Source organism: Symphodus melops, assembly GCF_947650265.1.
Source record: "Symphodus melops genome assembly, chromosome: 23".
Lineage (NCBI taxonomy): Eukaryota > Metazoa > Chordata > Actinopteri > Labriformes > Labridae > Symphodus > Symphodus melops.
The window spans coordinates 9,135,699-9,159,084 of NC_136713.1; the positions used below are offsets into that span (position 1 = coordinate 9,135,699).

The 23,386-nt window shown below is 42.6% G+C and overlaps 3 protein-coding genes and 1 long non-coding RNA gene across 5 annotated transcripts in view; 2 read left to right on the forward strand and 2 right to left on the reverse strand.

Moving 5' to 3' along the window:
* Positions 1–2,800: 2,800 nt before the first annotated feature.
* LOC306818896 (gap junction gamma-1 protein-like) lies at positions 2,801–11,427 on the forward strand. 2 transcript variants are annotated; one of them, XM_079336628.1, is made up of 5 exons: positions 2,801–2,958; positions 7,734–8,005; positions 8,082–8,307; positions 8,386–9,066; positions 9,864–11,427. In XM_079336628.1, exons 2-5 carry the CDS (start codon positions 7,766–7,768, stop codon positions 9,875–9,877), a joined length of 1,161 nt encoding a protein of 386 aa, XP_079192754.1. In that variant the 5' UTR covers positions 2,801–2,958; positions 7,734–7,765; the 3' UTR covers positions 9,878–11,427. The 2 variants fall into 2 exon arrangements, with proteins under 2 accessions (XP_079192754.1, XP_079192753.1); XM_079336627.1 differs by having other exon boundaries at positions 2,802–3,140.
* Positions 11,428–11,808: 381 nt separating this feature from the next.
* inha (inhibin subunit alpha) lies at positions 11,809–13,529 on the reverse strand. The gene is made up of 2 exons (XM_079336629.1): positions 13,100–13,529; positions 11,809–12,810 (listed from the first exon to the last, which is right to left on the reverse strand). The coding sequence occupies exons 1-2, from the start codon at positions 13,458–13,460 to the stop codon at positions 12,059–12,061; spliced, it is 1,113 nt and encodes a 370-aa protein (XP_079192755.1). The 5' UTR covers positions 13,461–13,529; the 3' UTR covers positions 11,809–12,058.
* A 794-nt stretch (positions 13,530–14,323) lies between these two features.
* spega (striated muscle enriched protein kinase a) overlaps positions 14,324–23,386 on the forward strand; it is a 41,272-nt gene continuing 32,209 nt past the window's right edge. Inside the window, exons 1-4 of the mRNA XM_079336424.1 lie at positions 14,324–14,429; positions 15,915–16,064; positions 16,192–16,406; positions 16,898–17,433. Coding sequence (XP_079192550.1) covers positions 17,061–17,433 — 373 coding nt within the window. The 5' untranslated portion in view covers positions 14,324–14,429; positions 15,915–16,064; positions 16,192–16,406; positions 16,898–17,060. The remainder of the gene's footprint in view (positions 14,430–15,914; positions 16,065–16,191; positions 16,407–16,897; positions 17,434–23,386) is intronic.
* LOC306818715 lies at positions 20,173–21,657 on the reverse strand. The gene is made up of 3 exons (XR_013778350.1): positions 21,532–21,657; positions 21,069–21,179; positions 20,173–20,978 (listed from the first exon to the last, which is right to left on the reverse strand). It is a non-coding gene; the product is annotated as an uncharacterized lncRNA (long non-coding RNA).

A 23,386-nucleotide genomic window follows, 5' to 3' on the forward strand; every position in this document is an offset into this window, starting at 1 on the left:
ATTATCTCACTCAGTGTTTCTTTCTTTATGGGAAGCTTGGGGTCAAAAAGTTCAAAAGTTCATTTAACCCCCTCCCAAAGTTTTGTGATCCAACATTTCAAATGAAAGTAAAAGCAGCGGGTATAAAGCTGAGTGGTTCATCGTTAATCTATTTTATAGACCTGATATGGCATCTGGGACTATTTTCTTAACACGTTTCTCATTTTTTATCATCCATCTCCATGTGTAAGTTGTTTGCTTTAGCTTGTATTTTCGGCAAACGTCTCAAAAGAGAAGAAAAAAAAAAGGTAATTTCCGACCCAATGATCAAAATACTCTATCAGCGCCTCATCCATCTTGCCTGGAGTAAACTTCTCATGAGGAAATATTGAATCCTTTTGGTTTGGACTGCAATATGGGCAAAATTAATGAGCTCAGAAAGTCAGCCTCAAAAAATCCATGAGTCATAACGGTTACGCGGCATGAATTCGTGTCAAACAGTTTTATGTTGGGGGAGGAAATAAGCAATCAGGACTGATACTAAAACATAACCACAACATGTACACGTCAAAAGATGAAAAGTGCTCCAGATCAGTACTTCCCTCCTGAATTCAGGCATGTAATTGAATCCCTGCAGGGGTGGAGGAAGGAATTTAAAGCCCCTAGAGACTCACCCAACCCCTAATGCCACTTTAGCTTACATTGCATAATGTAAGTATCCTTTTAGGCCTCTTTCCAGCTCGTCACCCCTCTCCACAACACTAGTTCATTGGAATTTAATATGGCTACCAGGTGCAGAAAAATAAAATACTGACTCCTCAAAGAATCTGTGAGTGAAGGATGAAACAGAGTGTTTAATAATTGTTTGTCTGCACTAGGGATTTAAGGGTGCAGGTGAATGAGTGCATGCCTCACTTGGATCTGAGGCAAGAAGAAAAGGCAGCGAGGGTAGTTAGTGTGAGAGGAGAGCTGGGATGCAGCCACGGCGCACTTGGCCGGGCACACACATCTGGCCTAACTCGACTTCCCACAGCCTCCTCCAAACATTTTCAGGTCCTCTGCTTCGATCAGGAGCACTACAGCTGTGGCGTGCATGACAGCAAGAAATCTATTGTTTTGCTGAATGCCGGACTCAACTAAAATCTTGGATGGTGGGCCTTGTCTTCAAAAAGCTGCAGTCACGCAGCGCTCCGTCAGGCCTCTGAGCTGCCAAACTCTGGTTAACAGGAAAACACAGGTCCTCCTCAGCAAGGAAAGGAATGATTAGATTATGGTGTTGTTGCACTCAGTGTACCTTTTTAGCATCAAAACAAAAAAATGTTTAGTGATTCTGGCAACATAAATCTTCTTAGGTGGAGATCTTTGGACATGAAAGTCCTTCAGGGGAAATAAAAGGACAAAACTGTGATATGTAGAGGTCTTCCATGACTCTAAAACAGTGGTTCTTACCTGGTCTATCCTCAGGACCCACCCACCATCCAAAGTTCAGATATTTGTCAACCAATCAGATTTGTTTCATGAAAGACATGAAAGTGCACGGTACAAAACATTGGACAGAACAAAGACATGTAACCAAAAAAAAAGTTTAAAAATCGCTTCAGAGTCTCTTTAACGTGTTCCAGGCACACCTTCGCGACACACTGTAAAAACGACTCCAAGACCAACCTTTGGGTTCCGACCCCCCCAGTTGAGAACCACTTCTTTCAAAGATGGATTTGTTCAGTGTTAGGCAGTGCCATAGTGATGTCATCAGGCCGATCTTGGCTCTCCCTTGTATAATCTACCTAAACACTGATCATTTGTCAGAAAGTGGTATAGGAAGGGTTTAGAAGTAAAGATAAAAAAGCTTCTGCTGTCATACAAACACAAACAGTGGTGGACAGTTTTTTAAGAAAACTTAAAACAAATGCGTAAAGATGTCCATGATATCTGGGCCTGCACGGTTAACAAAAGCGTAACCTTCTCTTGTGGATTTGCAAACTTAAAGGTTCTTCATGGTTTGAGTTAGTTGGTGCGCCCTCTAGTGGATTCCCCCAGCACTGCACAAAATATACCGAAGCAGGTGTGTGAACTAGTTGAATCACAATGCAGCCATTAAAGGGATGGTGGAAGAGATATATTTTCCAACTTCTCTATACCAGTTAAGAATTTGCTGGCAGCGACCTGATCGTCATTTCAGTGTTTTTGCAACCACTGAAATCTCCCCCTGGTGGCCATTAGGAACATGCACGTCATTTGCTTCACTTTTAAATCCAAGAGGCTATATGTTCATGTCTTTAGTCGTGTATCAACCCCCCCCCCCCCCCCCCCCCCCCCCCCCCCCATACTGTGTTCATTTATTACAGCTGTTAGATTTTGCAGAACATAATGGTACCTGGAAAGATTTGTTAGTGTACAGTATATGCACATCTATATATCCATTGGTTTTACTGCAGGACTTGACGATTTTACGGTCTTTCATTTGTATTTCTAAGTTTATACATTTCATTAAAGAGCCAAGCACCATGACTGTGCACTGACATAAGGTATAATTTTTCATCAGAGGTTTTAGAGGCTTCATTGTGCCTCGTGGTATTTTTATGTCCTGTGAAATTCCAATATGCTCCCCGTGGACACCAGAGGTCTAAAGTAGCCTCATCATATTATGAAACATATAATAGGATTTCCATAGTCCTTTGTCGTGAGGGCAGAACGGTAGTCAGCGTCGCGAGGCTCAAGTTTCAGGCCTCCTCTTTTTGAAGTTACGTGGAGGAGGTGCAGATGGAGGAGGAGTAGCCTATTCAGAAATCAGACTTTTTTTTTTTAAACTCTTGTTCGCCGACACATGGGGTCAACTGAGCTGAATGGGTTCACACTGACGGGCTGCCTCGGACGCGGACGCACGCAGACGCCGATGAGAGCGCGCGCGTTAATTAGGAAAACCTGGTCGAGCAATTAAGCGCAAGGAGAGAGAAGAGGCGCGCGTCGGAGCTGCAGAAGGTGGGTGTTTGGCAGCGAGGAAAGTTTGATAAGACAGTTTGGTATCTTTCTACCCGTGAATTAATCCTCAGTGGAGCTTTTTTTGTCATCAGGGAATTGATTTTACAAGCAGAGTTTAGTCTAGATTTGTTCAAAGTGAGTTCCACGTAAGGAGTTTTTGGATCTGCGCGTGCCGGAAAGCGGTGAGTCGCAACAAAATCCTGTCTTTCGTCTGTTAAAAGTTTAAAAGTGAGCGAAATAATCAGTAAAACTTCGATAAAGTCGGGTTTATCTCGACATTAAAAATCAATAATTGTACCACGAAAGCTTTTTTTAAACTTTTGCCACATCAGAAATAAACCCACACGACTCCCTCCCAAGCGTTGACACTGCTTTTCCTTTGTTATTTTAATGAGTAAGTCTCCTATTAATAAGTGGTTTAACTTTATTCCTCATCGTGTTTTGTACCGTTTCAAATGACTGCTTCATCCTCTAATCCACCGGATTTTTGTTTCCCCACTGACGCTTGGCAGCACTTTGTTTTCCTCAAGGAATGCCACAATTTCCAAAACAATTCAGTCTGACTCAGCAAAGCGTGTTCATAGCCTTCAACAGCTCTTTGAAATCGTCCCTTCACCTTCTTTTACTGTTCGATTTAATACAGAAAGAGAGAAGGCAGCCTGTCTTTAGTGGACGACGTTTAGTGGAAGTGAACTTTTGCCTCCTTTGTGGACGTCCTAAGCAAACTGTACTTTTTGTGCACCAAAGAGCAGCAGTGATTGACATTTGTAGGGTGCTGTCTTCAGACTACATGGGGATTTCATGTGCCCTCTGTCTGCTCCCTGAACCCTAAAATCCAGGCTTTCTGCTTTTGGTTAGGCAGGAATGTTCACTCGGCCTTCGCTTTGTCCAGATCCTCTGCCCAAAAAGCTCTCCAACCCCCTCCATCTCCTCCTGCAGCCCAGTGACTCCTGGAGCAGGAAAGCTATTAAATCAGTTGAGCTGGGTTTAGCCCACATGAGCAAATAAGCTACTGTTTGAGAGCTGACTTTGGTTGTTGCAATAAATGTTTGCGGTTACTCCAGCTAGTTTGTCCAAGATAAACGGATTGTTTGGTGATGAGCTGCTTTTTTTGTGTCTGTATGTTGAGAGGAAGATATAGGAGGGGGGGTGGGGGGGCATTTAACAGTGTCCTAACAATAGGAGTTGTAAAGTACATTTTGTGTGTCTGCTGTGGGAGGAGACGGGTCTTTAACCTTTCCTTTGGGCTCTGCACCTTTCACAGATCTTTAATCGGAGGTAGGCTACACCCTCCTTGGAGCAGGAACACCTGCTGTATGAAGATTATATCGCAGTAACCAACAGCTGAGAATCAAAACTTTGAAAGTAATGAACTGTTTAGCTTTTGGTGCCATGAGTATGAAATGATTCAACCCAGAGCCTATGGTGGTTACAATTAATCCAATGGATGTCGATGATTAAGGGAAACTTGGAAAAATTCTCTCTTGAGGATTTTTCGATGCACTCTTTAATTCGAACCGCAGAAAATAGTGCTGAAAACTCACGTCACAAAACCCTCGGTACAGTTCTGTGAAACCAGACTATATGAATACCTTTTTGAAATCCACCTCCTTCTCACCAAATATATTGGGACATTTCTTGGTTATAATTGCAGGTTGACTTTGAGACGTCTGAATTGCTCAAATGCATCAGCATTGCACAGCTCACAGCAGACTTTGGTTTTGAAATGTGTATGAGGTTTATTTTTTAACGCTCTGCTACCTTTTACTGTGGTATTAAAACATTAGACAACCTTGGGACCAACTGTAAAATGTAATTGAAAATCTGAAAGGCTGATAATGGTCAGTCTATCATCAGAATAATTCTACTGAACACAAAATGTGTAGGTGGATTTTGATGCATTTCTTTCCAGCAGGTTGAGCATGTTTGAAATGATGCAACATGCTTTTTGGAGAGGCATTTATCAGTCGTGTTGGAGCTAAAGGGAGAATATAAAGAAATCTTTTTCTATCAAGCTCTCTAATTCACCATATAAACTCGCTTAAAGAAGTTTGAACAACCCCAACATTATTCGTCTTCAATAATAAAAAAACCCCTAAACAAATACATTTACTTCTGTTATGGGCATTTGGCTGACTTGTGTGGGTCTTTGTGGAGAATATAAAACAGTCTGGACACACTGGCTCCATGAACGGACCACTTCATCATCTAGGTCAGATTACTGCGCGTCTTCCTAGGTCTTGAGTCAAATAATATTGAGGAAGTTTCCAGGTGTGTTTGTGTCGCTCAGGTGACTAATAAATTAGTGACAAGTTTGATCAAATCCAGATGTCCGCCCTCTCGAGCGTCTTCTTTTGGCTCTTCACTTTTTGATTCTTTTTCTATGCAGATTAGACGCAGATTAGTGGTCAGGTCTCTGTGGATTTATGACTATAATAGCTTTCAGTCCTGGAAAGATGCTTTATGGTCAGTGTGTGCAGCACTTTTTCAGCTCGGGTCATGTCCTCAAATCCCTTCTTGAACGAGTTTTCTGAATATCAGATCACAAGGAGAGTTTAAATGCAGGAAACCAAACACTGTCATAACTGGGTCACATGATGTTTAAAGGGACGCTGGCTTTAAAAGTTGAACTTGTTTCCAACATGGGAACAACTTTAAAGAACAAACTGAACTTTACAACCTCCTTGTTGGTTTGTTTGTGTTTTAAAGTGCTTCTTTCCATGTTTATGTGCTCTACACCTCTGCTTTGACACCCACAGTAGACCCTATAGATGGGCTGTGTAATTGCACGTTGGGGTAAAACAGATGCCACATCCCAGCTGTGCTTGTTCCTGTCTAAGAACTACTTTCAGGGTCATGAAGCTGACTGGTTTTTAATGCAATTTTCAATTCCCACCCTCAAGAAGAAACACTTGTATATTCGTTTTCTTGCAGATTAGGGGAGGAAGTCACTGGATTGGCTGATTCTTGTTTTTTTTTTCCTGAAGTTAATGTTTGGGATTTCATAAAGGGGACTTTTCAGACTTAGTTTTAGATATGAGAAAAATCTCAGACCCATAATTTTCCCCGTCTGGCTCTCGCCAAGAAAGGCCAACTTCCAACGTGTTATCATAGTTTTGGTTAGCTGTCGAGTCTCTGAACTCTCACCATGACGGCTCTGGTTTTTGGGGAGAACATTTTTCTGGTCATGCTCGGGCAAGTCAGCCTTACCAAAGCACATGAGGATGCCAGTTTGGAGAGTGGGATGGATGAGTAACCTGGTGAGGGAGGACTGCTGTATAAGGTCCTGATCTGCGGAGACATGCCTAAAGATGCTTGTAATGGCTGAAGCCTTGTCCTGTTGAAATGAGTCATGAAATTCTGGTAATCTTCTGTGTTACACCCTTTCTTTTTTCTGTCTTTTTTTTTTTTAAAGAAGACATTTAGAAAAGCTAGTCCAATAAGTCCTCGAGTGACCTTTTGATTTAAGGTCTTATATTTAGTTGAAATCAATTTACTTTGGCATTAATATCAGTTAAATTGTGTTTTTAGTCTTTAGTTTTGTTTACAGAAATATCAATGTTTGATATGTAATCAACCTTATGTGATAAACATTCAGAAATGCAGTGATTTAATAAATTTAATCTGATGTTCTAATTTAGTGCTGAAATAAAATCCAAGGAGTTTTTTGTTTTGTTTTTAGCTGTTAAGTTTTTTTAAATCTTTTTTATAGAGATTCTCAAATCCCAATTCAAGGAGCAGTGATTTGTAAAAGAAGCAGTAATGGAAAGGACCCGCTCTGCCTTCTGTCTTCTACACCACGGCCACATTAGATTATCAAGTAGTAGTTATAAATCATTTAAAGGGATAATTCTTGGCAAGGTGGCAGGAAATAAATTCCTAAGCCCCATTCACTGCTTTAGTATCATAATTCCTGTGGTCCAAATCCGCAGCAGGTCTCCTCACAGCTAGCTGCAGCTTGCCGGCCGACACTTTGAAGTTTGATTTAAGCAGCTCAGACTTTGAATAGCGGGAAGGTGTGAAAATGAACGTGTACCAAAGTGTCACGAAGGCTACAAGTCTGAATCTCAGTGTGCTGTGAAGTTTACACTCGGATGCTTGCATGTGCGAGGGCTCTGGGTCTAATTTAAACAAAGAATGTGGCTGTTTATTTCTCTGACCTGCAGTCGAGGTCTACCTAAAACATTTGCATGCAAGATTTGATCTCACATTCTTTTATCATTGTGTGGAAAGGTAAACCTGCATGTGCACGCTTTTTCTTTCTTCTCTCAAGTACAAGCCGAAAACAAGGGGAGATTTGATTACTAATCAATACATTGGTGAATTCCAGATTTAAAGTCCATAAGCTTTGGGATTTTAATAAATATCTGAGGAGAGGGAAAGAAACTGCTGTTTAAACATCGAAAACCAACAGTCTTGAGCATTTAGTGATTATAGAATAACTGAAACAAACAATTAAAATAGCTCCCATAAGTTGTTAGTCGACTAACTCATTGATGCATCATTAAAATGCTTCAGTTTGAATGTGTGCACAGCAAAATACTATTAGTTGCTTTTGTAGTTTTTAATTAATTTCGCATTTGAACTGTGGGGATTTTTTTTTTTTTTTTTTCCCCTGGTTTCTGTCAGGCTGTAACCTCAAGAAAAACAAAAACAGTAAAACTGTGCTGAAGAGCATATGTTTGCAATACAGTGTGGGCTCAGTGAGCTATAAAAGGAACAAAACAAAAATGCAAAATAGAAGTGATCTGTTTTCTTTGATTTCTTTTTTCCAGAGCTGGTTTAGCTCCCCGGTCACCTCGGCACCATGAGTTGGAGCTTTCTGACTCGTCTGCTGGACGAAATCTCCAACCACTCCACCTTTGTGGGAAAGGTCTGGTTGACTGTGCTCATCATCTTCCGCATCGTGCTCACAGCCGTCGGCGGGGAAACCATATACTACGATGAACAGAGTAAATTTGTCTGTAACACGCAGCAGCCTGGGTGTGAGAACGTTTGTTACGATGCGTTTGCACCGCTCTCGCACGTCCGATTCTGGATCTTTCAGGTGAGAAGCACGTCCTATATTTTCACGATATTATGCCTCAGTCGGAGTAGCTAAGTCTTAATTATTTTCATTCCAGGTGATCATGATCACGACCCCCACCATTATGTACCTGGGGTTTGCGATGCACAAGATCGCAAGGAGTGAAGACAGCGAGTATAAGCCTGTTCAGAAACAAAAAAAGAGGATGCCCATTGTGAGCCGAGGGGCGGTTCGAGACTATGAAGAGGCGGAGGACAACGGAGAGGAAGACCCCATGATCGCTGAAGAAATCGAACTAGAAAAAGCTGACAAAGTAGAGAAAAGTAAGGTGCATTTTTAAGCAGCTATCCTCAAAGCATGTGCACATAAACAAGATTCTAACCAGTGTCTCTGTTCCCAAGGCGGAGAGAAAAAGCATGACGGTCGTCGACGAATCCTCCGCGACGGCCTGATGAAAGTGTACGTGTGCCAGCTCATTTGGCGCTCGGCTTTCGAGGTAGCCTTCCTCTTCGGCCAGTACGTCCTGTACGGATTCGAGGTAATCCCCTCTTACGTGTGCACCCGCTTACCCTGCCCGCACACTGTCGACTGCTTCGTGTCCCGCCCAACAGAGAAAAGCATCTTCCTGCTGGTGATGTACGTCGTGTCCTTCCTCTGCCTCCTCCTCACCATCTTCGAAATCATCCACCTCGGTGTCGGAGGCATTAGGGACACCTTTCGCAGACGGGCAACGCTGACGTCACGAGGCCCAAACCCAAAGTTAACACGTGCCATGCCAACAGCTCCGCCAGGATACCATGCCACCATGAAGAAGGAGAAGCTGAAAGGAGACCTGAAGGACTTGCCGATGGGCGACTCCGGGAGGGAGAGCTTCGGGGACGAGGTGCACTCGTCCAAGGAGCTGGAACGGTTGAGGAGGCACCTGAAGCTGGCCCAGCAGCACCTGGACCTGGCCTATCAGGCGGATGAAGGAAGTCCTTCACGTAGCAGCAGCCCTGAGGGGAACACGGCTGCAGAGACGGCTGCCGAGCAGAACCGCCTCAACTTTGCCCAGGAGCAGCAGGGAGAGAGCAGTGAGCAAGGTAAAGGAGCTGTAGGAATATAGCCTGAGCTCCAAAACAATGTGCTTTTTGTTTTTGCCATTTATCAAACGTTTAAACCTAAGTAACATCTTAAACTCGACATCCTTCTGGATATGTTTTCATTTGGCAACAAGGCAATTACTCATTAGTTGTGTCCACAAGGAGAAGCTAAAACAGCATTAGTTCAGACCTTAAAAGTAAAGATTTGTACTTTTGATATGTTGGCTTGAATAGGAAGACTGTGGTTATTTGACTCTCAAGTGCACTACATGCACCTCTCAGTGACTAAGAATAACTGTTGGCTCCCAAACCTTGCACTTTTTTTTTTTTTTTTTTTTTTTTTTGTGTTGGGGGTGGGGGGGGAGAAAACATCTGGAAGAAAAGTTTTGCCAACCTATAAAAATACTTTTTCCATAAGTCATCTTTTGCAACTTGCAGTGAACCCATTAACATCAAATGAGATTAAGTTTTATGGAATTTATGTAAGAAAATGATTTTAAAAAGCCCTGGAGAATTTCACAGAGCTCGAGTTTACAACTTAGAAGTGAATTTCTTCCAGTAAACTGTCTACAATCAACACTTTCAATGCAGTGAATCTCTGCATTTTAAACTCTTCTTTTTCCCAAAGTTTGCCAGGAAGATTTTGTGGATTGACTTAAGATCTACGTTATATTTCTATCTGTAAAGTAATGAGCTGACCTTGGTACAGAATAGCATGTTACCCTTGGAAGAAGTCTTTGAGGTTTTTAAGTGAGCAATGATGCTGAATATTCCTCGTTTTGCTCTTCTTCCCCCAGGAATACATGCCTGAGCGTGCTTCCTGCCTCAAATGTCTGCGCCTCCATTCCTACTGGCCTTAAACACATGGGGGAAGCACATATGGGAGTGCAGTCAGACCACTGAGGGAGACCAAGAGCGTGTGTGTTTGTGTGAATGCGTTTGTGTGTGTGGATGGGAGAAATGTGCCTTTCAGTATTAAGGGTCAGTCTGAAAGCTGACTGAGGTTCATCTCCACGACTGTGAACTTGAAAGCCGGCCACATCTCCAGTTTCTCCTTGCTTACCTACATCCAAAAACCTCGAGCGTGCCTTCAGCTAAAACCTTGCCTACACCCTTTTTTTTTCTGAACGCCCACTGTGTTTTTGTGGCCATGCTGTAATCCTCCATTTCAGACCTTGCAAGGATTATGGAAAGCTTTAAACTCCTCCGGCCAAGTCTACTTTTGTTGTGTTCATCACAAAAGAGTGGCTCTCTGTTTATAAAATGTCCCCAAATCATAACTTTGTTGGCTTCAGAGAGCTTTTCAAACAACACAGCCTGAGGTTATGTCGTGTCTGGAGCACGAGCAGTCGAATCTTTTTCAACAAGGGAGGCTAAACCTGTACTAGATGGTTCATCTTTTATGTGCAAGAGAAACAGATCTCATTCTAGGGGTCATCGGTGTTTATTAGCTGGAAACCACACCATCTATTTCAAAAATCTCAGACAGATTTTGTAGCCTGTATATTTGTTCAAATCGGCCAAAATGTTTACCTGGGAAATGCTTGAATTCTTCGACAGGAAATGTTCCAAGAGATTTCCAAGAACCATTTTTATTGGTACAATCAATTCATTTAAAATGTTTCATCCAGTTTATTGACCAAAGCTGTTGATTAGTTTCCTTTTGTCTAGATTGGAAGGAAATGTTGGCATGTTAACGCCACCTGTTTTACATAACTGCTGAAAACAAGGCTCTTGGATGTTAGATGTTCCCTTTTCTCCTTCCATGAATTATGTACAAAACAAATTATTCATAACGTTAGTGCAGAAATCTTAGAAACTATCACTTTTTCTTTTGTCAAACAGCTGAAAGATCTGTCTCCTGGGCTACCGTCAACAATGACATTCCACCCTCCGTCTTTTGAATTTACATATTTCTCCGGTGAGACATATTTTCCACTCTTGACGTGCACCGCTGCCCCTCTGTGTTGCTGAAACATGGGTGCTTTTCATGCATCCGGGGGAAAAAACCCTCAAACCCAGCTGAGAGGATGACAGTTGGCTGCTGACGCACAGCCCGGCACCATGTAAACACACACATTCTCCATTCATCATGAGACTTTTGATCAATAGCTTTCCGTGTTCAGTGTACTTTGGTTTTATGATCTTTGGCTGGAATAATGAAACTGCAGATCGCTAAAGAGCTTTTTGATGCTGTATTTTTGTAATCATCTCAAATTCACGTTTCATACAAGGTACGACGTTCCATTTTTGAATATGGTACTTTTTCAATGCTTTTTTTTTTTCTATCGTCAGATTTGTAGTTTTTGTAACTGTAGAGATTATTTTGTCTTCAGAGTAAATAAATATATTTGAACAACATATTTGGGACTTTTGACTGAAATATGTTACTGTGGGAAAGTTGCTTCATAGTTTTTTCCTGTGCTTTACCAGAAATTTAGCAAGTTCAACTTTAATATAAAAAAAATACAAAAATATTAACTAGACAAAATGGCTCAAATTATCTTAAAAAGATTTTTTTTATTGTGTGGGATGTACAAAAAAACCAAACAAAATGTTTACATCTGTGATTTATTGTACATCACAGAATCAGGTTTCAGACGATTTGAAGTACTGATGGATAACTAAAACTAGGCCTACACTGCCCTCTACAGGTTAAATGATATAACAAAAACAAATCTTCCAGGATTTTACTTTGTTAAACAAAAGTAGATTTATTTTTTTCTTCTACCTCTGGTAAAGTTTTGGTTCTATATGCTTGGATTTAAAGTGCTCCACCTTTGAATCAAAAATCCAGTGAAACACGTGCAGAATAAAAGATGTGCATACTCAACCATGCCCTTACTCATTTGAAAAGTAAAAGGACCTTTATTGTTAAAAGTTGTTCTAATTGAAGGCAGAAATTAATAAAGCAGGAAAAAGGAAACGTACTTGATGTAAATAAAAACAGCGGTTTTTTTAAAGTGAACTGGCCCTTTTGATGCTGCAATATTCAGATACAAGTGCACTCCTCGGGTATGATATTAGGCAGGGTCTCGTAGTTGAATGTGTATCCTCCATCAGATGTTGTTGTGATCCTCAGGGACCTCATCGTGCCGGGCACTGGAGCGCAGCACTGAGTGATGCCCAGAATGGAGGTGGCCCGATACAGGGCGGAGCAGTTCCCGTGGCAGTAGTAGAATGTCAGCACCTTTGGGTGGATGATCCAGTTGTCCCAGCCGAGCTCCTCAAAGCTGATTTGGATCTCTGCTCGGTGACAGTCTCTGTGCTGGGGTATGTTCTGGGAGGGTCTCTGGAGGAGGTCAATGGCAGAGAGAGACCAGGGGATGGTTACAGGGGCCTGTCGTGGGGATCGAGCAGGACCATGAGCTTGAACACGGAGGTGGAGAAAGGGCATCTTGTCTGGTTCATTGGCGTGGCACTCACAGGCCAGACAACGTACTTGAAGCATAAAATGATCCTCGGCAACAAAAACAAGCAGCTTTTGATCAAGGTCAAAGGTGGTCCATCCGTCTGAGCTCCTCGTTGCTGGTGATTCTGCAGCCTGGAGGAGCTGCTGCCTTGAAGTGAGGATGAAGAGCTGGACAGAGGCGTTTGTTGAGACTCCTTCCACCCCTGCGTAGAACCAGAGGTGGCCAGATGTGAGCGTTGTCTTGTGGTTGTTCACTGACCGATGGAAGTAGTAAGTAAAGTGGGAGTTGGTGGTTTCTGCAGGAGCTGAGTCAGAGGGGGTACATGACGAATCTGCAGAAGTGAGGTTAGAGAACAATCAGGGACATTTTTAAGACAAGCGATTGGGACTGCTTTTGTTTGATGATACCAAATTATACTTTATAAACAGCAGGTTTTTTTCTGCTGACCTCTAGGTTTAGTTTTCCAGTTGTCACAGAATGACCTAAAGTTACCATTTATAGTTGCACATGATCAGGCAAGTTTTGTCGTGCAGTTAAAAGAAAAAGTTGCATGAATAAGTGTGCTATACTGGAATGTGATCGTCGCCTTTATATGCTTGTCGATAATCTGGGTTTCTTACCGGAGCTGGGGAAGACAATTATTTGTGTTGTTTCTTGGTTTGAACGAGTTGGCTGCTTGACCCATGCTGTCCTGCTTGTCCTCAGGGTCCTCAGCGGCGGTGGCCTCGCATCTGGCTCTACTGTATCTCCATCAGCACCTTGCATTGTTTTTTGAGGAGGCTCCTTTAAATCAAGGCCCTGCAGAACCCGATCTCTGAACCAGGACAAAACCGCTTCCCGGGGAACCTCCTCCCCGCTGCAGGCTAGAGTCAAAAAATGGATCCACAAAGGAGCCAGGATGAAGATCTTGCAGGACACCATGGCTGTACTGTAGCTCCAGAAAACTGATCCTCTTGTGTGAATTTTCCTCTTCTCACACATACTGTATTTGTTTGACTCTGCAGCTATCTGAGCTTGACTGTAGTCTGCAAGGCAAGTATTTTGTTGCCAATACACAAAGAAGATAGCAAAGAATGGCCTTGACAGTAGGGATGTTGTGTTTTGTTTCTGTGGCTAAACCTCACTGAGGAAATTGTTGTACTTGTTTTATTCTCTAACACTAAACTTCACTTTAAGTTGCTCTTTATAAAAAGTAGATCAAATCAGTGCAATATAATCACACTAATTCTGTTTTCATTCATAGGTAAACTATATCTATATCATATCTTACACACACCTGTTTCCCCACTAGACAAAAAAAGCCTTTGTCTATTGTACCTCTCTGCCCCCTCTTCATTCGACTGTCCTTGAGTCCTTGAACACATCCCAGAGAAATGTGTTTTCATAATGTTTATCTTTCAGATTGTTTTTATTCCAGCCAATAATCCTTCTGCTGACTGCTGTTAAAAATAAGATGTTATATTCAATCAAAACAGTCCACTTGCTGGCTATTTCTAAAGCATTGACTGTCAAACTGAAAAGAAAAAGCTCATGCAGGAATTTAAATTTAAACTAAATTGAATTATGTACAACGCAGCAATAAGGAATGTTTCACGTATTCTGCTGCGTTAACATTAACTAACCTGTTTACCACTGCATTTAAAGTTTCTACTGAACAGCGGCCTTTGTGGCTACAAATGGAATTGCATGAGGGTGGCTCGTTATATGAGCTTATTATACGTTTCTACAGGTAAAAAAGAAAAAGAGTAGCCTAAGGATTTAAATGCTCGATTATTCGATAGATTTTTGCCACATAGTTAGTCTTGATGCTGTTTTCTGGTATTGTGCATACATTGTCTGGCCAATAGAACTGAGCAATCACTGAAACCGAGCAACACCTGTGCTGGCTTCGTGACGTCATCAGGTGAGGGTGTGAAAAGTAACGGTGACTGCAACAGGACCTAAAAGCAGGTAGGAGTCACTTGTATTACTTTTTATTTATTTTTGTGATATAAAGGTTGAAATATAATTTGTTGAAGTTTTTTTAATAACCTGAAAAACTTTGACAAAGTCAGCCAGGTTGCTAGTTAACATTAGCCACTATGGGCTAGCCTGTAGCTGTTTAATGTTTGACGAGTCAATTAATGATTAAGTCATTAGTACTCTTATAATTGTTGCACAAACATACGTAGTTGTTATACGTCAATATGCCAACAAGTGTTTAGACTCAAATAACAATAATGTTCTACAACGGAACATAAAAAAAGTTATACAAGATTGAATCTTGTAGAAAAGGGACTGATTTATATAAAACCTTTTTTCCTGTGAATAAAGGACAAATCTGTTGTTGTCCACAAGAGGGCGACAAAATACTGTAGCACAGTATGAGTGTTTTTGACAGTTGTATGTTTTTGGACATCTCAAAGTGAAACAGCCTTGCTATAAATGATAAACTTTATTGAATAAGAAAACCCGTCATGTGGGGAAAAATCTTGAAATGTGACAAAGTAAACTATTTGGTGATTGTGCCTCCTTCAATGATTGAAACAGCTTCAGCTCAGATCTGTAGACTTCTTCCTTTTATCCTTTATGATGTTGTGATTTGAACAGGGGGAATTTCATATAACTAACACTTTGAATTGAATTGAATTTCTCTTGTAACATCTTAAAACTGTTTCACAACCTTCACTTTAAAAAAGGAAAAAGAAGAGATCTTATGTCATCATTTATATTTTGGGCTCCTTTCAGGTCAGGATTTTTGGAGGACAAATACAAATTTAAAGGAGTTTTATTCAAGTTTTTCAAAGTCTTACTTTTTCTTTGAATTAGACTGAGGGTACTTAAGATTTCTCTTTTTATTGGCTTGTTTTTGAAATTGAATATTATAGAGAAAAAAGCTGCACGGAGATCAATATATGCAAACATCGTGTATAAAGCAAATGAGGATTTATTTTGATTTACTCATCGTAAAAACGTTTTGAATGCTTAACTTCACACTTTAAACAAATTGTTGTTGTGTCTGCTGCAGTCATTACACAGTGTTGAATTGCATTGTATTGCTGTATCACTGCTGCACATTGACATGAATCACTGAGCCCCAACTTTATTCTTAGACTTTCTTTTTATAGCAGCTCCAACTGTCACATGCATGCTGTCTCTGCTTGTCTCACACACATTTGGGTTGATAACATTAAAGGGCTTGGAGTGTGGGAGCTTGTGTGTGTGTGTGTGTGTGTGTGTGTGTGTGTGTGTGTGTGTGTGTGTGTGTGTGTGTGTGTGTGTGTGTGTGTGTGTGTGTGTGTGTGTGTGTGTGTGTGTGTGTGTGTGTGTGTGTGTGTGTGTGTGTGTGTGTGTGTGTGTGTGTGTGTGTGTGTGTGTGTGTGTGTGTGTGTGTGTGTGTGTGTGTGTGTGTGTGTGTGTGTGTGTGTGTGTGTGTGTGTGTGTGTGCGTGTGCAGGTCATACATGGCAGCCAAAGAATTGTGACCTATCAGTGGCGGTGCAGCTGTCGTGTCCAACCTGAGGGAGTTGGAAATGAAGCCGTGAGATGGGAGAGAGAAGGAGACAGATAACACGAGCTGCTTTAAGCCCTAACAAAGCTCAAAGAGGTAAATAAAAAAGTATGTTTTGCACACAAAGGTAGTTACCTAAAAGAGACAGAAGTAGAAGGCCAGAGTGGTTTGACATTTGGATAAAGGCTCTCTCTCTCTCTCTCTCTCTCACACCATTCTCCAGCAGGGTTAAAGCTGTTGAAAAGGGACCATGGCCGTGGCTGCTAATGCTACATGATCTCGCCTGGACTTACACCTCCAGCCCGTGCTCGCTAAAGGACACAGAGAGACACAAATGATTTGAGATGACACATTTTGCTCAATGGATCCTGTTACTTTCACTCGGACTTTGCGGGGCTGTCCAAAGGGATTCTTTTCGGCCGTAATGGCAAAAGTGAGGTAAGCTGGATTTCTCTCTATTATCGAGCGAAGTCTATTCTTGGAAACTCTTTAGGTCAGCATATAAGTGGAGTGTTTAATTAGCAGATACTGGTGTATCTCTTGATCCTTTTTGAATTGTTTCCTCGTCATCAATTAATTTGGAAGCAAGTCCAAAAAGCCAAGTCGCATCATTGTTTTGCATTTCAAAATAACCAGTGTGTTTTTTTCTGATGATGTGCTCACACTTTTATACATTGTAGAGTTAAAAATGATACAACTTGTAGCTGAAGTTGTTGTACTCAAAAGCATAAAGCCATCCTGTTGTTGAGGGTATGAATGTATTATTCCTATAAATACATGTCATGTTTACCCATCGTGAATTAAATAAAGGTTGTTTTTTTCTTTCTGATGAGCTCATCCCTTAACAAATAGTTCATGGAAAGTTCAATTATAAAATGTCCAGAGATATCTTTGATGTCATCCTGATTGATGCACTCTTTTCTTTACAGTAACCAGAGCAACAGCCGAGGTCGCACACACTCTGCCCGCCCTGTGAGCTCGGAGATAGCTGAGCTGATGGAGTCTTTCAGAGGAGGCCTTCAATAAGTGCAGCTCATCTTGATACCAAAATCAATTACCAGAAGGGATAGTCCTCCAATAAGCCCGAAAGAAATGAACATGTCAGACAGCCCTGGATCCAGTCCGCACTCTACCTCCAAGAGGCCCAGAGTCAGTAAGGACCTGGATGCTGGGGTTGCAACGCAAGAGCCAGCGCCGCCAGTTTTCACCCGTAAGCTCCGAAAAGCCGCCGTAGGGACAGGCTGCGATATCCGACTGAGGGTGTCTGTGTCAGGATCTCCCAAACCTTCGCTGACGTGGTTCCACAATGACGAGCTCCTTCCTCCGTCTGAAAACCAGGACTCCGGTGGGCTGTGGATACGAGACTGCCGCACGAGCGACGCTGGCTTGTATGCATGCGTGGCGACCAATGAGCTGGGAGAGGCGAGCTGCAGTGCTGTTTTGGCCATTATGGACCTTGGTGAAGGTAACGACACAAAGCTCAAACTTTGGCCTTCTTGAACCTGTCTTCTTAAAGACAGGTTAAAGTTGGGTATTAGTTTTTACAGGGTCCTTAAAATAAAGAATAACGGCTTCATTTTGACAATCAGAAGACCTGCATACTTTTTGCTAGAGGAGAAGCTTCAGACCTGTTGAGCTAATTGCCAGTCTCAACACTTTGTGTCCTCTAATTAATATGGACGCTTCATCCCCGTTCAGGGAGAGAGCACCCAGACTAAACAATGCAAATCCAACACTGTGTTTTTTGATCATCAGACAGTAACCCTGCCTTCCACGTCTCCCTTAAATTAGCTCCCGAATGTAAATAGCTCTGTAGCACCTGCCGTTGCTTTCTGTCAGCTTCGCAGCTCAACGTTTGTTATGTTTGTTATGTTTGAGGGAGGTTAGAAGTTAGACCACCCGGTTAAAAACAGTCTGACACCAAGAATATTGAGCTTTTAATTGATTACACACAACTGAAAATGGCGCGGTAAAAGTTACCCACAAGACAAACAAATTATTAGAGAGTCTACAACTGTGGACATGAGTGGTTGTTATGGATATCACTCAGCACCAGCTGCTTCTGTATATTGTAACTAAATGCAAACAGCAGGATGACACAATAATAAAGTTGTCGACATTATTTATAAAAGCCAAATAACTGCAAATGGATGTCAGCTGTGAGGTTTTGGCTCTGGTACAAGCACACGCTTTGGATACTTGCTATTTCTGAATTGCAGCTCTGCAACATTGACATTCTTGGTGGGACTGTTTCTCTCCGGGTGGTTGTACTGTTGACATGAATTCACACAGTAAAGCATGCAACCTCTTGAAAGGCTTCAGTCAGAGCAGTCTCATCTGTTCTTTCTTCCAAATGATCCCCATGTCTCTCCCTCTGAAGTACAGAAAAGCGTCTCTTAGTGCAGCTGAAAGAAGCGCCTCTCTGCATGTCTGCAGAGCTGCTTGGACGTGCATGGCTCACATGTCTGGGTATGCGTTCGTGTCTTGCCCAGACAGATCTGAATGGATCATCCTTCATCTCTCAGGTTTTCTGTATGTTGCAGAGATGAGGAAAACATTTGTCAGGAAGCTTTTGTGTCTATTTCAGCTCAACACTTCTCTCTATAACAAACTGTAAGACAATCATATCTCAGCGAATGCTCATTGAATATCGCTCGATTGCAACATACAGTGTTATAAGGTACCTGTTGCGTTACCACGGAAACAAAGTTACAAGTCCTAGACACCCAATATTGGGATATTTCTTGGTTTGAATCACCAGAAATGTTCAGGCAAACTCCTGCACACTTCCTAATTTGCAGAAATACTTTGGCAATGTTTTGGTACAGCATTTTAAACATTTCTCTCTCTCTCTCTCTCTCTCTCTCTCTCTCTCTCTCTTACTTTGAGCGTGTTAGTCTTTAGTCAAACGTTTCCCAACCTCAGATTGTTTGCAGTAGTGATTTTCTGCACTGTTAAGAAGCTAATGGTGGAAATCATTTTAGCGTATTTCCTGAGCTGAATGAAACCACAGCCCTTTACTTTATTTTCCAGGATATCGAGCATCACAATTGGAGTTATAAATACGTCCGACAAGTTTGCATCATCCGTTTTGATTGACAGAGTCCCACGAGGAGAATATAGAAAACAATCTCCAGTGAGATCACTGCGGTTAGATCTGATAGCGGCGGCCCTGTTGCCTGGCTATGTGGAGAAAGTCCACGGTTGAGCTCACATGTCACCAGCTCTCACACCATGAGCTGGCTGCCACGGTCCAGCTGGCGTATCACTCAGCGCCCCTCTGTCCCACTCGCCTGGATTGGGTCTCCAAACGTCAACCCAGTGTCCACTTTCTGACCTCTAGTTCTCCAAAAACTTTCTGCCAACTTTCTTACCTTTCATCTGTCCATGCTCTGTGTTTATCTGCTTATTTCAGCAGCTGGGTTCACAGCCTCTCGTGATCTTAAGAGGCAAACACTACATGTTTGTCTTTGCCTTTTGTTTGTCCTTGCTGTGTCTCTCTACATGTTGAGCTGCAGTTTGGATGTTTGGACTTGTCAGACTCAGACTTGAGTCACACAGATGAAGAGCTGAGACTTGACTTTAATATGTCACTGCTGGGAGACTTGGCTGCTTCTGACTTGACCCTGCAAGGACTTGACCTAAATGCAAAACCATCCAAGTTGAGGAATAAGATGCTTTAGGTCGATAATGGACAAGTGAAACACAGCATGGTAACATCTTTGTTTTAACCAATATGTCCTGGTTTCTGTCCATTTTCAGTGTTTCTCTCTCTCTCTCTCTCTCTCTCTCTCTCTCTCTCTCTCTCTCTCTCTCTCTCTCTCTCTCTCTCTCTCTCTCTCTCTCTCTCTCTCTCTCTCTCTCTCTCTCTCTCTCTCTCTCTCTCTCTCTCTCTCTCTCTCTCTCTCTCTCTCTCTCTCTCTCTCTCTCTCTCTCTCTCTCTCTCTCTCTCTGTGGTTATTTATGGCGTGGTATGTGTCGTGCAGGCCGAAGTGATGCGTGGATGCCACTGGCCCCCTTCTCCGATTGCACCGGCAGACATCACAGATAATTATAGCATCACGGTGGTCAAGACGTGGCGCTGTCACACTCAATCACAGCTAGCGTGATGAAAGAGACACGGGGGGGGGGGGGGGGGGGGGGGGTTGAGCAGGCGCTGTGATTGTGTGTTTGTGGTATGAGAGTGTGTGTGTTCGCTCACGTGTGCTCAGTTAGTTTTAATGGCTTTTCTGGCTGCTTTTGAGCATCGCTCAGTGAGTCAGACTGACATCCAGGTCTGCCACTTTAAGAGTTCACCCCGAGAGTCGAGACCAAGCAGAAAGCAGAGCAGCGCTGTGTCACAAGTCTAGACCACTTCTTTGACGTCACCTTGTGGTGTATGGCTTTGATTACCATACTGTCAGGATATAAAGGCCAGAGAAGCAGTTTGATGGAGGCTCTGACAAAGTGGCACCGGTGGTATTTTAAGCTGCTTTTATAATAGATGATTGTTGTGTGGTGACGCAGGAACAGTAAAAGCTCACCTTCACTTGCTGTTAGTCATAAAACAACATTTTGAAAGGTCTGCGTTGCATCTGTAAAAAAACACAACCCAATACATCTGAGGGTAATTAACACGACTGAAGGGAACACAGACAAGTTCAAAATATATTTCTGCTCTTTTATTGTCTTTATTTCATACCTGAGCTGTTTTAACGGTTTAGGCTCATATTCACTTTATTGTGTGTATGATGTGCAGGAAGGTTTGAAGGCCAAAGAAGGAGGGATGAGAGGAAGAGGTCAAGCGTTTGAGAAGGCAGTCATCAGGTGAACCTTTTGGAGACGCAGTGCGATGGTTTCTTGCATTTATCCTCAGGGCGACAGAGTGGGGAGAGACATGCGGGAATGGAGCCACATGCCGGACGTGGAATCCGGCCCGCCTGCGCGAGGACTATAGCCTCGATAGATGGGGACGCGCGCACTGCCACTGCGCCACCAGCGCCCCCACACATTTAAAACCACAGTAAGCACCTGGAGGAGAAGATAAGAGAAGGGATGAGGGGGTGATGGGACGGAGAGATTAGTGCTATGGTAGAAAAAGCAGCCTTTGTTATGGCTCACAGGTTTTCACTCGAGTCTTGAGCCAGTTTTCGTGTGGCTGCAAAATAGCAGTGTGCGTTTTTAAAGGCACAGCACCCAGGGAGATTGTTTTCATGTAGGCACAGATCCAATCTGTAACACACACAGTGTGATTGGTGAGTGTGAGGAGTTTCTGGGCCACAGCAAACTGCATCTTCTGGATGTTGTTTTTTAGAGCAGCATGCAGCCCTGTATAAAGTGCACAAGGCTGTGGTCAGCATGTGATATTCATGAAACAACCTTGGCCCATATTAAATTATCATCACATTCATATTTAGGTAACAATGAATCTCAGACACCCAGAGAATCTGTGTGCAGCCTTGTTTTCATGTCTTCCATTTATTCAGACCATCTTCAGCTCTGTATTGATCTCATCCAAGGCTACACTGTTATTTTCACCTCCTCTCCTGTGTTTATGAGCACTATCTGTCTGAAATAGACTCACCTCACCCTACTGGTGTCCCTGCAGCTGTCTCATTGTTCCATAATGTATGTCCAGTCGTAGCATATCATTAATTCTGTAAACCTTCATGAGTTTCAGAAGTCCCTGTAGCCCCAGAGCAGAGTGACCCGCAGAGGACAGCAAAGGTTGTTGTGCAGCATGTGTTTAATCTCCTGCTTTAAGTGGGGGGGCAGGCTCTGGGAAAGGGGGTGCAGAGTACAGTAACACTGAAGGGGTTGTACTGCGCATGTCTGGAAATAGAGTGCAGAAGTTTGCAGGGAGGAGTGAGAGGGCAAGAAAGACCGACATGGGTTGAGAAAAAGTTTTTAAGGTCCAGCGGACATCTTCGACCTTGCTTGACCAATTCAATATTTCATGCGGCAGAGGACGCCATTTTAAAGTATTCATAATGAAAGGTGGAAATTTAAGGTGAAGGCCTGCTGGAGTCGTCTTGTTTTTAGTGGTGTCTTTCGATGGAGAGGGCTTAAATCGGAGGAGACGTTTTTTTTTCTTTGTTTGGGAAAGAACACGCAGCAATCCGTTTGGTTTTCAAAAACACGAGATGTATCGGAAGGAGCTGCTCGAAGCTCGCAGAGCTCTGAGGGGTGTCAGGGAAGGAGTGAGTGGGCCGAGAAGCAAGAAGCAGAGAGGTGAGTGGGAGCTTGTATCAGTCCTTTTGAAAGCGTGCCCTGGTTTGTTGAGAATTCTCAAAGCAAGAGAAGCATAACAGTGTTGCAGGGAATTATCAAATGCAGAGTCAACGGAGTGGAACAGCTGTAATGGAAATGAAAACAAGGTGATTCTCATGAGGCACCCAGTGTGGGTGCTTAATTGGATTCATTTTGTCTCCTGTAGGCTTTACCCTCTTCTCAGCCCCATCCATGGATAATGCTTTTTACTGCTTTAAAGTACAGTCATATTGTTTGGGATAGCGCATTTATCGATTTGGTCACCAATAAACACATTTTCTCCCCTTTTCTCTAAAAATTCAAATCACATTTAAAATGAAAACTGGTAATATCCTCATTGGCTTGTCGTTACTAGCAAAGACTACCCTGAAACCAGTAAATCCAACAGGGTTTTTTCCCAGAAAAAGTGTCTTTTATAGAGCGTATGTGGCATGGCGTGCCTGCTCTAACAAGTTCTTATCGACCCAGCCCTCTTGGTTGAAATCGGCATTCTGGTGCAGAGATAATCTACAGCGGCTTGATAATTTCACATTCTCTGCATGTTTCTTTCAAGAAGGATTAACCATACAATACAATTAATTAGGTTGTCTACTCTCACGAGGCAGCTGAGGCAATATGCGAGGGTTGACCCGGCGCAGTGTGGTCTGGCAAAGTCTGTGTTTGTGTTCCATCCTCGCTGGTACACGGTCATTGACAGGAACCCTCAGGGATTCGCTCAGGATTAGGTGGTAGGATCGGGTTGCAGTGTGACTGTCAACATTGGCCACTGTTATTTGGGATTTCCAAACCAGCTCACCCTACGAGCGGAATTGACATACCACAAGTCACATTTATCTCTGAAGGGTGGTGAAGTCTGGGCCTTGGCTTTTTTTTTTTATGGGGATTTTCTTCTTTGCCCAGATGAAAGATGGTCAAATGAGACGCCAAGTGTAGCAAACAGTTCAACACAGTTTCCGGTTTTCTTCACGCTTTCTCTTTTCTCTGAACTCTGACGTCCAAAGCAGATCATTAACAATAGCCGGCACCTTAGTGATCTGTGACCTGATGATGATTACAATCAAGATGTTTGGTCTTAGCATTTGTTCAGATAGCAACGTTGATATTGTTGGTCGTATAATGAGTGGCATTTTTTTTTCTATGAATTGATGCAAAATGGTTTAAAATGCTGC

Bases quoted from the DNA above. Each gene is read 5' to 3' on its own strand.
- LOC306818896 (XM_079336628.1), top strand. From the start codon at position 7,766: ATGAGTTGGAGCTTTCTGACTCGTCTGCTGGACGAAATCTCCAACCAC. The intron at 8,006-8,081 runs GTGAGAAGCACG...TTTTCATTCCAG, and splicing joins TCCGATTCTGGATCTTTCAG to GTGATCATGATCACGACCCC. The intron at 8,308-8,385 runs GTAAGGTGCATT...TCTGTTCCCAAG, and splicing joins AGCTGACAAAGTAGAGAAAA to GCGGAGAGAAAAAGCATGAC.
- inha (XM_079336629.1), bottom strand. From the start codon at position 13,460: ATGTGTGAGAAGAGGAAAATTCACACAAGAGGATCAGTTTTCTGGAGC. The intron at 12,811-13,099 runs GTAAGAAACCCA...TCACTTCTGCAG, and splicing joins AATTGTCTTCCCCAGCTCCG to ATTCGTCATGTACCCCCTCT.